Source organism: Erythrolamprus reginae, chromosome 2 (genome assembly GCF_031021105.1).
Source record: "Erythrolamprus reginae isolate rEryReg1 chromosome 2, rEryReg1.hap1, whole genome shotgun sequence".
Classification (NCBI taxonomy): domain Eukaryota; kingdom Metazoa; phylum Chordata; class Lepidosauria; order Squamata; family Dipsadidae; genus Erythrolamprus; species Erythrolamprus reginae.
The window spans coordinates 42,040,960-42,053,488 of record NC_091951.1 but is presented as its reverse complement, the minus strand read 5'-3'; the positions used below and the strand labels follow the sequence as shown (position 1 = coordinate 42,053,488).

At 41.2% G+C, this 12,529-nt stretch overlaps 1 protein-coding gene across 1 annotated transcript; it reads right to left on the bottom strand.

The window, feature by feature from the left end:
• Window positions 1-540: 540 nt before the first annotated feature.
• Window positions 541-12,127, bottom strand: LOC139160260 (zinc finger protein 135-like). The gene is made up of 2 exons (XM_070737955.1): window positions 11,764-12,127; window positions 541-7,984 (listed from the first exon to the last, which is right to left on the bottom strand). Exon 2 carries the CDS (start codon window positions 7,955-7,957, stop codon window positions 6,767-6,769), a length of 1,191 nt encoding a protein of 396 aa, XP_070594056.1. The 5' UTR covers window positions 7,958-7,984; window positions 11,764-12,127; the 3' UTR covers window positions 541-6,766.
• Between the last annotated feature and the right edge of the window lie 402 nt (window positions 12,128-12,529).

Here is a 12,529-nt window from a genome sequence, read left to right as displayed (position 1 = left end):
CTTTCAAATTCAGATGAGTATTAACTGGAAATAAGGAAACCATTGATCACAATTAAAGACTTATGTGAAACAAGATAAAGAGAATGTAGTTGTATGAACTTTCCTGGTTACAGCCTGAGTGATGAGTAGAGTTTGTGAACCAGGAATTTAAATTACTCCTTCATTAACAAGCTTACAGTAATCATTTCTCAATCTACTTTAATTTACAGGATAGTTGTGAAGATAAAGTAGGAGGTGAGCCATGCATCCAAGGTACATTTTAAAGATAATGAAAGATAAATACAGAACTGACCAAGATTTATTTTAAGGCAAGCTTTTTAGGACATTAAATGTTTTCCATGCCAAGTCTTAACTTCTGAGCAAGAATATTCTGAAGTTTATATTTTCACTCGTGGCTTCACTTCATATTGTCTGATATTTGCTTCAAGGGAAATGAAGTAATACTGTAGCTCATTTCATTTAGAAGTTGGTCTATGCTACTTTCTCTGACACGGCTTTCTTACAATCTGCAGAACAGAAATAGTGCTTGAAAAGATAAAAACCAGCATTATTGAAAATTTATTGAAAGAAGGACCTTTCAGGGACAGTTGATTTGGCATTCTGCTAGTTTGTATCATTTTTTAATTTTTTTAAAATACATTTCATAACACTTTGATTAAGCATTTTTGGGTAGATGAATTATCTTGACCAGTGAACTATCAGAGTGAAATCTGGTATATACAATGGCTCAATGCAGTACTTAAAAACTGGATTAAAAATACATTTGCTGTGTTCACATAACAAGCATTGCCCAAGAGGTTTGTTTAAAAAAGAATAATCACATATTCTTTAAAGTGGTAGTGTAGTTCATCGGAAGTTAAGACTGTATCTGGATTTCTATAAGATGCTGAATCATAAATTCCCCTTGAGTATTACAGTGTTCCCTCGATTTTTGCCGGGGATGCGTTCCGAGACGGTCTGCGAAAGTCTAATTTCCGCGAAGTAGAGATGTGGAAGTAAATACACTATTTTTGACTATGAACAGTATCACAAGCCTTCCGTTAACACTTTAAACCCCTACATTGCAATTTCCCATTCCCTTAGCAACCATTTAGATTATTACTCACCATGTTTATTTATTAAAGTTTATTTTAAAAAATATTTATTAAAGGCGGACGAAAGTTTGGCAATGACATATGACATCATCGGGTGGGAAAAACCATGGTATAGGGGGGAAAAACCGCAGTGTTTTTTAATATCTTTGAAAAACCGTGGTACAGTCTTTTCACAAAGTTTGAACCCGCGAAAATTGAGGGAACACTGTATATCCTAGTCTTGTAAGTTGTGTGGACCTAGCCTTTCAATATATTATACTGTATGTCCACTTTTAATGCTAAAGGAGTATTCAATCCTCCACATATTTTCAAAAGAGGAAAAATACAATATCCAGTCCTTTGATACTTGTCAAAACTGATATCAGAATTAAATGATAGCCTTTCCAAAAAAGTTCCACACCTATTTGCACTATCCAGCTGATTCCGAGGGTACAGATTAACTTCCAAGTGGCCTCAACAACTCTCAGAAAGAATGCTAATGACCAGATATAAATCCTTCTCCACCATTCAGTCAGAACTGAAGAAGCTTCTGTGATGAGAAATGAAATGTCCTCAAGGAAAAACGAGGTTCAGTTGCCTTTTGAAAAAGCACCTTTGGGGCAACCATGACCTGGATCTCCTCAGATATTTATCAGAATTAAAGCAGCGTGCATTTGTAAAGTTCAAATCATAGGTTGATTTCTGTGCTCAGCTTTCAGTCAGCAGTGGGTGATAACCTTCCCTATGTAGCACAGAAATGACAATATTTCCTACGTACATTTACTACATGGGCCTCCATTTAAATTTACATTCCCTTTGAACTTCTTAGTTATTCTGCAGAGGTGGCAAACAATGTAAAAATAGATTATAATACAGTATCTTTAAGTGAATCTAACACTGTGCTTGACTAGTTATTTCGAATACTTGCAATGAGTATTACGTACAATATCTACCTTATGATGCTTTTACAAAATTCTAACTAGTGCTTGAATTAGTCCTTAAAAGCACACCTCGTTTTGGAAAAAAAACGGATTATCCAAAAAATGGGACTCAAGATTGTTTTGCAGGAAATACAAGACAAATGGAAGATGGCTTGAACTCTGACCCAGAGACCATAGATTTGATACAATTCACTATGTCCCTTGGCCACCAGTCCTGTACAATTTACACAAGGGCTCAAATACATATTATTTTATGTCACTATTATATGATACACCCTCCTATTTTCCTTTCCTCTATCAACATCACTTTAATTAACGCATTGCAAACAAGACTAAAATGGTTTGCCACACTTTCAATTTAAAACAAAACTAACTACACTATGGAATATTTGCCGCAGTACGTCAGAAGTAAGAATATAGAATTGGGAAGCCTTAATTATTATTTTTTTAAATTTAAAAACCATTCTGTTTTTTGTGTTTGAAATACGGTAGCCTTCCTTCCTTTATATACATACGTTGGACAAAATCTCTGCAAATACACTGAACTTCTGAAAAAGCATGGGTGGGCATGCGCTACACAGTACAATCACTGGTAAGCATATGACATGTATATATTTCAGGAGTGTAAGTAACACACCGTCTTATTTGGATGCTCAAGGACCAAGAGAAACAAAAGCTACAACACACTTCTCAATACCAGAAGTAGAAAATTATCGGGTACTCTTTTTTTGCAAGGTACATGCAGAATAATATATCTGAACCATCATGGGATGGAGATCAATCTGATACAAAATAGAGCAGGGCTTTAAAGAAGAGAAACATTCAAATACTACTTTACGTATTCTGCAGCTATCCAAATTAAGGCATCAGTCTTTTTTCCTCCTTATTTCTCAGAAAATGAGTCTTCCATCTGCTCTTCAGCTTACTCAGTTGCCTCAAGGGAAGGCAAGAACTTCTCTTGTTCGTGTTCAGAACATATTTGTACGATGTTCTGATTTTTTTACTCCTTCCCTGTAATTCTTGTCCTATAAAGAGATTGGGGGCAAGCCTACCATCTTTCCTGTCTTCTCCTTCCCCCATTACCAAAGTTCTGTAAGTGCCAAGGAAGGTTTCCATAGCGGGAAGCCCTCTCTTATTCCAATAAGGTTCTTTCAAGAAAAATAACTGAAAGCTGAAGGTTTTCTGCCGCTAAAGGACCGTTGCCTTCCTTATGTAGGTTCTAGGGGCCACCTTTATTTGTGTAAAGACCTTTCTAACCAGGGCAGCCCTCACAAAGGAATACAGGTAGTCCTTGAGTTACAATGGTAATGGAGCCTGCTTATTACTGTAAGCCAGGGGTAGGCAAAGTTGGCTCTTCTATGACATGTGGACTTCAATTCCCAGAATTCCTGAGCTAGCATGGTTGGCTCAGGAATTCTGGGAGTTGAAGTCCACAAGTCATAGAAGAGACAACTTTGCCTACCCCTGCTGTAAGCAGTATGATCTCTAAAGAAATTGATGACTCCCGCTTTCCCCCCAATTTATTTATTTATTTATTAGATTTGTATGCCGCCCCTCTCCGTAGACTCGGGGCGGCTAGCAACAATAATAAGAAACAGCATAAAACAAGTCTAATATTTAAATTACTAAAAGCCCTTATTAAAAACCAAGCATACACACAAACATACCATGCATAAATTGTATAGGCCTAGGGGGAAGGTATATCTCAATTCCCCCAGAGGTGGGTTTTAAGGAGCTTACGAAAGGCGGGGAGGGTGGGGGCAATTCTGATCTCTGGGGGGAGTTGGTTCTAGAGGGCCGGGGCCACCACAGAGAAGGCTCTTCCCCTGGGTCCCGCCAAACGACATTGTTTAGTTGACGGGACCTGGAGAAGGCCCACTCTGTGGGACCTAACTGGTCGCTGGGATTCGTGCGGCAGAAGACGGACCCGGAGATATTCTGGTCCGATGCCGACAATACATTTGTCATTAGGTTGGGTGTCTCAAAAGTGGTGGCATTGGGCCTCCCAAGGGGTCTCCCTTCCCCAAGAGACCTCCTGCTCCACTTCCCGCCCATTGGGGTCCCCACAGCCTTATGGACCTCCCCTCCCCACCTCCTTATCTCATTCCATTATAATTGCATGCTTATCTTTCAAAGATCCTCAGAGGTAAGGAGATCAAGATAGGCCCAAGGAGGATAGGCCCAATCTGTTCCTGGACAACATGGCAACTTCTAGAAGAAGAAATCTGGCCATTTTTTCCTTTGTTGTTAATCTTGGCTCCCCGAGCACTAGCATAAAATTAGTGTCACAAAAGCCAGGGGGGAGCCAAGACTAGTGATAAAAGGATTTCCTTCCCTCAATTGTGTCACATGGCCTAGCAATAGGCCCAGAGCAGCCTTTCTTCCTTCCCTACCCTGACTTCCTGAATTCTGAAGCTCTTTGGAAAATAAGTGGGGTGGGCCAGAATAGAGTGGTACCTCTACCTACAAATGTCTCTACTTACGAATTTTTCTAGATAAGAACTATCTGTTCAAGATTTTTTTGCCGCCTCAAGAACCATTTTCCACTTACAAACCCAACCCTCTAAAACTGTAACCGGAAAAGGCAGGGAGAAGCCTCCGTGGGGCCTCTCTAGGAATCTCCTGGGAGGAAACAGGGCCGGAAAAGGCAGGGAGAAGCCTCTGTGGGGCCTCTCTAGGAATCTCCTGGGATGAAACAGGGCCAGAAAAGGTGGGGAGAAGCCTCCGTGGGGCCTCTCTAGGAATCTCCTGGGAGGAAACAGAGCTGGAAAAGGCAGAGAGAAGCCTCTGTAGGGCCTCTCTAGGAATCTCCTGGGAGGAAATAGGGCCTCCACTCTCCCTATGATTTCCCCAATTGCACGCATTATTTGGTTTCACATTGATTCCTATGGGAAAAATTGCTTCTTGCAAACTTTTGTACTTAAGAACCTGGTCACAGGACGAATTAAGTTCGTAAGTAGAGGTACCACTGTATGCGGAACCGGGTGGGGCGGCAAATCAGGGCCTATTGTCTGTGGGGACCTTGCAGGACAAAATGGAGGAGGAGGGGAAGCAGGAACAAGTCAGTGGACATGCTGCAGCATCTCTGCAGTTGGTCAGTCTAGGAGTGCACTGCAGGGGTTATAACCTTAGACTGAGGTTGTATGTGGGGTGGGGAGGGGGTTGATGTACTGCTGTAACTTCAAAAACGGCCAACCTTCATAACTTGAGGACTACCAGTATTAGAAGAACTCACATTTTCTCATCAAAGGGTGTGAAAAGTATCCCAAACCCAAGGAGAAACACAGTAATAATGTGCTCAGAGGTCACATTTAAGATGTTCAAGTTTTATAACTTTTGCCCCAACTTTATAAGCCAATGAGGATTATAATCCCCATACTGCATATTTTACGGGTCTGGCTTTTACACCAAAAAAATACTTGTCAAAGGAAGGAGGCTGAAACCGAAGCCTTTCCCATACATACTTCAGTCTTTTAGCTACTTTCCTATTGTCACCTGACAGAGACATCTACTCCAAAATGTTCAATAAGCTCCACTAACGAGTAAAACAAGAAAAAAAAATAAGAAAAATAATTGCGTTGATAATTTTAACCTCTGGTATTGTCACTACAAGCCTACAAATGCATGGCAATGGCCAGGCTACATAAGATGCCAGGTTGTTTTTCAGTAATACCAAGGAAGGCCATCTGCCTTTTGTGCTTCTTAGGGTGTAACATGACATCCGTGGCGGCACATGCCAAGAACCGGAGCTTAGATCAGATTGTTCAGCTGTTCCACCCAGCACTCTTATTCTGATTAGCAGCACTGTTCTATGGCAACAGTCTTTCCCACTCATGTTATCCAAGAAAAAAAGAGCAAGGGATTAAAACCAGGATCTGCTACATACAAAAATGGGCTCTCAGCAAGTATTCTATGACCTTCCCACGCACTCACCCACCTACCAGCTTTGGGAACAGCCACAATGAAGAACCACCAAGCACAGGACGATTAAGTTTATAACTCAAGATTCCAAGCAGTCAAATTTCTATAGGCTACTGTTAAAAAATAATAATAAAGGTGGATCATTGGGTCAAGGAAGTACGCTAAATCCCGACCACTTCTCTGCCTTATGACAGACCCCCATCATGGGCAAAGTAAAGCAGGTTTTTTCTCACATGCAATTTTCCATTGGCTTTAAAAAACGGCAGCACGGAACCACGAAGCAGTCCACTGGAGGATGTATGTCAATTTCATGCGGTGGTAATATTTGCTGTTTTCGTGTGCTACTGCGTGACGAATAAGAGAGATCGATCTCATCAGAGTTTGATATGGGTGCTAACTGTTTCTCCTCCACTGTTATCAATGCAACTTTTCACAGCTTCCTATTCTTTCACTGTGGAGTAGTAAGGGATAGTAAGGAGGTTAAGATATTCTCAGAATCCGGGGAAAATTAAGGGCTGATATATCTGAAGGTGTTTGAAATGGGGGGGTCATTTTCATAATCGTAACAAGGAAAAATAGGGATATTCCAGGGAAGATTCTAAGATCCTATTTGGAATCTGGGATGGAAAAAGGAGGGAAGCTAGACAGGATCTTAACCAGTGCCAGAAAAGAAGACATCCTGGTGACATATCCAAATCTTTTTATAGCAAGGGATTTGGACAAAAGATCCTACAGGAGACGAGGAATAGACTATTGTTTGAGACATCCATCACTTATTTCTTCAGGGGCTGTAATAGAGAGGGACCCGCAGAGAATTCCCTTCTCTGGAAATTACTCCGCGTGGGTTTTTTGATGCCTCGTCAGATGTGAATTCCGGTTAAATCTCCTCCCGCACCTGAGGCACATGTAGGGCTTCTCGCCTGTATGGATTCGCTGGTGCTTCTTGAGACATGAGCTTTGGCTGAAGCACTTGCCGCATTCCGCGCACTTGTAGGGCTTCTCTCCTGTGTGAATCCTTTGGTGCTGGATCAGATCGGAGATCCCGCGGTAATTTTTCCCACACTCGGAACACAGGTAGGGTTTTTCTCCCGTGTGGATTCTCTTGTGAACGACGAGGTGAGAGCTTTGGGTGAAGCATTCCCCGCACTCCCGGCAAATATAAGGCTTCTCTGCCGTGTGTATTCTCAAGTGTCTGATGAGGTGGGAGCTGACCAGGAAACCTTTCAAGCAGATGGGGCACCCAAAAGGCTTTTCTCCCGTGTGGATCCTTTGATGAGCGACAAGATTCGAGCTCACGCTAAAACTCTTCCCGCAGTCGGAGCATTTATAGGGTTTCTCTCCGGTGTGGATTCTCTGATGGGCGATCAGGGTTGAGCTTTGGGAAAAGCTCTTCCCACACTCGGGACACGTGTACGGTTTCTCTCCTGCGTGGATTCTTTGGTGCTTCACAAGGGCCGAGCTGTCGCTGAAACGTTTCAAGCATTCGCGGCACATGTACGGTTTCTCTCCGGTATGGGTTCTTCGGTGTCTGATCAGTGGCGAACAGCGCTTGAAGATTTTCCCGCAGTCGGGGCACTTGTAGACTCTCCCACCCTTCCGGGCTGTGGCTTGGTTGGGTTCTCCAACTGTTCCTGCCCGTGGCATAGTTTTACAAAGTCTCTTTCTTGGAATATAACCTGAGATTTCGGGACCGAGTTCACTGTCGCAGGGTATTTCATCCCCTTGGATTTGAAAAACGTTGATTTCATATTCTTCCAGAAGGGAAGATTCTTCTGGAAGAAGAACTTCTTCTTTTACTAGGTTTTCTTCATCCTCTGGGAGAATCACCTCTATTTTCACCAGGTCTTCCTCATCCTCTTCTTCATCTTCCTCCTCCTCCTTCTCAAATATTCTCTCTTCTTTCACCAGGGGTCCCTCGTCCTGTATAATTGTGAGCATTTCTTCCTTTATCCCCTCCTCCTCCTCCTCCTCCTCTGAAAGAATTTCCTCCTGTTTCACCTGGTGCTCCTCTTCTCTCATCATCTTTAACCCGCTTGAACAAAAGGATTCCTGAAATATACAAGCCATAGCATCAGCAAGTTGAAGTTAGGAAATCAACAGCACAAGGGAAGGGCGGGGGGGGGGGGGAATTAGGCAAACAAAAGTTAAAAAATTAAACGGAGCAGATTTTCTATATTAAATAAATTACACTGTGAGGTTTTATTAAATCAATCCTTACTATCTAATATTTGAGAGTTAACATCTTTGCTTTGGCCGAATCATGGTTTGCTTGGTATGTATGAGTGCATGATTGCATAGTTTTAGTCTGGGGGTTTTTTTAATTATTGAAACAGGGTTTTTATTGCTTAATATTTGACTTTTACTGTATTATTGTATTATTTTATTGTTTTATGCTGCCCTGAGTCCTACGGGATTGGGCGGCATATTAAAACAATTAAATTAAATTATTTGATGAATATATAGGATTTTTCTAAGGATCGGAGTAATCAGTACAGATTTTAAGTGTGCATACTTATTACATTATTATAACCATTACAACATTATTATTTTCAGTAGGGATCATCTCAGAACATATTGAAATTGTCCTGCTGAAATTTGGCCTGATTTCCAAGACTTAATTGACTTAAAAATGGAAATACAATTTTTACGAAATAAGAAGGAAAATTAAATACAGTGATACCTCGTCTTACGAACTTAATTGGTTCCGGGACGAGGTTTGTAAGGTGATAGGTTTGTAAGATGAAACAATGTTTCCCATAGGAATCAATGGAAAAGCAATTAATGCGTTGCAGCATCGCAAAAACACAGAAGTCCTGGAAACCCCACCTCCGGACTTCCATGTTTTTGTGATGCTGCAATTTCACTGAGGCTCCTCTCGCTGGGAAACCCCACCTCCGGACTTCTGTTGCCAGCGAATTGCTCGTTTTTTGCGATGCTGGGATTCCCCTGCAGCATCGCAAAAACAGGGAAGTCCGGAGGTGGTGTTTCCCATGGAGGGGAGCCTCAGGGGAATCCCAGCAGCACAAAAACAGGCGCTTCGCTGGCAACAGAAGTAGAGAGGTGGGGCATCCCAGTAGCGGCGGCTTGGGTTTGTAAGGTGAAAATAGTTTGGAAGAAGAGGCAAAAAAATCTTAAACCCCGGGTTTGTATCTCGAAAAGTTTGTATGACGAGAGGCTTGTAAGATGAGGTATCACTGTATTCCTATTTTAAATTTGTATAAACTTTCAAAAGACCAAATATAATGAAAAATATGGTATAATTGGCTAAAACAATATAAATGCATTAAAAAGGTAAAAGAAATGAACAAATAATTTAAAATTCTATACAACTTACTTCAAAAAGAAAAATCATTATATTTCAGATAAGAGGAACAGTAAACCCCTTGGTAGATGACTATCTGACAGTTGCAAAATGTAAATATAGCAAAAACATGTAGAAAATTTTGATAGTATCTAATTTGGAAAGTTGCAAACTAGCAATCCACAGTATAATTGACAAATTTACTGTTTACGTCTATGTGAAATGCTTCGTCAGTCTTTGCTTCTCTTGCTATTATGTTGCTTTTTTTAAATAATATGTTATGCTATTTTTGTTGTTTTTAATGTATTTAATCAATAAAAACCATTTTTTTAAAAAAGAAAAAAAATATGGTCCAAACATGTTCAGTTTTCTCCTTCCAATGATGTCAAAAATCTCTCTGTCCTTAGCTGGTTGCGCTGATGAACCTGAGCCCCCAATCTCTAAAGCTGCCTATTCTGGATATTAAGATACATGTTTTAGGAATCCTGCAATCAGAAATCTAGTTCTTCATTGTTTTGACAAGGTCATTTGTAGGAAACTCTGTGTTTCAGTCCCTTGACCTTGAAAGGAATCTCAGGGAATGCTTCTTGTCAAAATTGACTTCAAGCATGTCATATCAAAGGGAAACTACATAACCCAACCTATTTGAACTCCCCAATTGCCATTCACAGACAATTTAAACAATCCCATAAAATTGTTAATCCACAAAGTACAAATATGAGTTAATCTTTTTCAATCTGATGCCCTTCAGGAATGTTATTGCAGCTCAACAGCTAACAATGACCACAGACTTTTCTGACTGGAAAATCTGGAAGCTGCTTTTATACTACAACTGGAAGAAAAGAGGTGGCTTGGTTTAAGGATGGCAGTAGAACTTTTATTCATCCATCCATCTTCATGACGAGCTTGATCCTGCAATTTTGGGTCCTGCTTTTGTTCACTTCTATAGAGATTCTACTTTAAAAAAAAATTGATTCCAAACAAGAAGATGGGAAGTGTTTCACGCAACGTTATTTATTGACTACACAAGGGTGGAGTAAAGATGCTCTCTATTTATTTCCTCTCCCACCCTCTTTCTTCCATAATTCAGGGGTTGAGCCCTGACATTCAAGATAAGCTTTCTGCCACTTTGTTGTGCTTAGTTTGAGGGGAATTGCCCTCAGAAAATGTGTCAGGACTGCAAATGAGGAATCATCACCTAACCCCCAAATCCACTGTTGACCTCTCCTGATTCCTAAGAGATCAGTAAGGGGCGTGCATAAGTGCACCAGAGTGCCTTCCAACCCCTGTCCTAATGTTTCTCTATTACTAGTGTTATGTATATAAACATTGTTATATTTTTGCATACTACCAATACATTCTTAACAAGATTAAATTAAAATTAAATTAAAATAATAAATTAAAAAGGAAGGAAGGAAGGAGGGAGGGAGGGAGGGAGGGAGGGAGGGAGGGAGGGAGGGAGGGAAGGAAGGAAGGAAGGAAGGAAGGAAGGTAGGTCTATAGAAATATGTATAGTCTGAAGCAGAGGTCTCCAACCTTGGCAACTTTCTGAGGTGTGGACTTCAATTCCCAGAATTCCTCAGCCAGCCATGCTCATGGACTCAGCTAGTCCATTCTGGCTGAGGAATTCTGGGAATTGAAATCCACACCTCAGAAAGTTGCCAAGGTTGGAGACCTCTGGTCTGGAGGACAGAAGGGAAAGGGGGGACATGATCAAAACATTTAAATAAGGTTCAGAAGGGAAGTGTTTTTAATAGGAAAGTGAACACAAGAACAAGGGGGCACAATCTGAGGTTAGTTGAGAGAAAGATCAGAAGCAACATGAGAAAATATTTCACTGAGAGAGTAGTACATGCTTGGAACAAATTTCCAGCAGACGTGGTTGGTAAATCCACAGTAACTGAATTTAAACATGCCTGGGATAAACATATATCCATCCTAAGATAAAATACAGGAAATAGTATAAGGGCAGACTAGACGGACCATGAGGTCTTTTTTTTGCTGTCAATCTTCTATGTTTTGAAAAAAAGAAATAGCGGGAGGAAAGGGAGGGAGGGAGAGAAAGAAAGAAAGAGAAAGAAAGAAAAAGAAAGAAAGAACGAAAGAAAGAACCTAAGCCACCAGGCAGGTCTATGCAGCCTACAATACAAATACAATGTACTCGCCCATTGCTTTAGTTTATTGTACAGTATTTGAATAACGATATTTATTATTTATTTGATTGATTGATTGATTGATTTCTATATCGCCCTTCTCCTGAGGACTCAGAGCGGCTCACAACATATAAACACAAAACATTTGAGAAATCTAATACTAAAACATATTAAAAACTACAACGATGCATGCATATTAGGATGTATTGAAGGTATATGAAGCGGTGTATTGAATGTGGAGAAAAATAAAACATTTTTTTTTTGGGGGGGGGGAGACAACAATCCACTCCCATCCCTTTCTCCCCCGTGTGTCTATAATGCAAATAAAACCACCGTATTTAATAGATCCCCACCCACCCCCACCACATCATTACCTATGGGTGCTGAAGAGTTAATGGCTGCAGCGCCTTGGGGACGAAACGACCCTGAGCTGCGGCGGTTTTCACTCCGGTCGGGCTCTCCTCAGCAATCAGCGTCTCACCTCCGCCTCAGATCATCCGGGGCTGGGTGGGCCTCAAAATCTCAAAAAGGGAGGCGGATCCTGCAAAGCGCTTCCCGTTGTTATAAAGTAACTCAGGGCAGAGGGGAGATAAATGAGAAGATACATGAAATGAACACATACAGACACGCGCGCGCGAGCAGAACAGCGGGCCGCCTCTCTCCCTTTTGTTCTTTCTTTCTTTTCTCCACCCCGGATATCTATTCCTCCGGATTCGTCGCTCGGCCACGCACGGCCCCTCGGTCTTGAGCCAACCCCTTCCTGTGCAGTTACGAAGCCGGCCTACAACCGTCTGCCCTTCCGCGGCTGAGCTGCCCCTTCGAGTCACCCTGGGGGAAAAAAAAAATAAAAAAGAAAAGAAAAAGAAACTTGACGTTTAAGGGGTAATTTCTAAAAAAAGGAAATTCCCTCTATTACAGCCCCTGAAGTAATAGCGTATGGGTGTCTCATAGAGTAATCTTTATTTTATTTTATGTGTTTTGTCAAGTACGTATTGGTGGTATACAACGATATCATATTTAAGCTAAAAAATTTAAGTCAGGAAAAATAAGAAAACCATCTTCATTCCTGATTTTCTGTCTCCCCTTCCATCAGGCAGCGCTCCCAAAGCATGAGCATTTTTCTTGTAAGGAAAAATCTGG

What these genes read in the sequence shown, in the direction of transcription:
- LOC139160260 (XM_070737955.1), bottom strand. Translation starts at nt 7,957, where the DNA reads ATGATGAGAGAAGAGGAGCACCAGGTGAAACAGGAGGAAATTCTTTCA.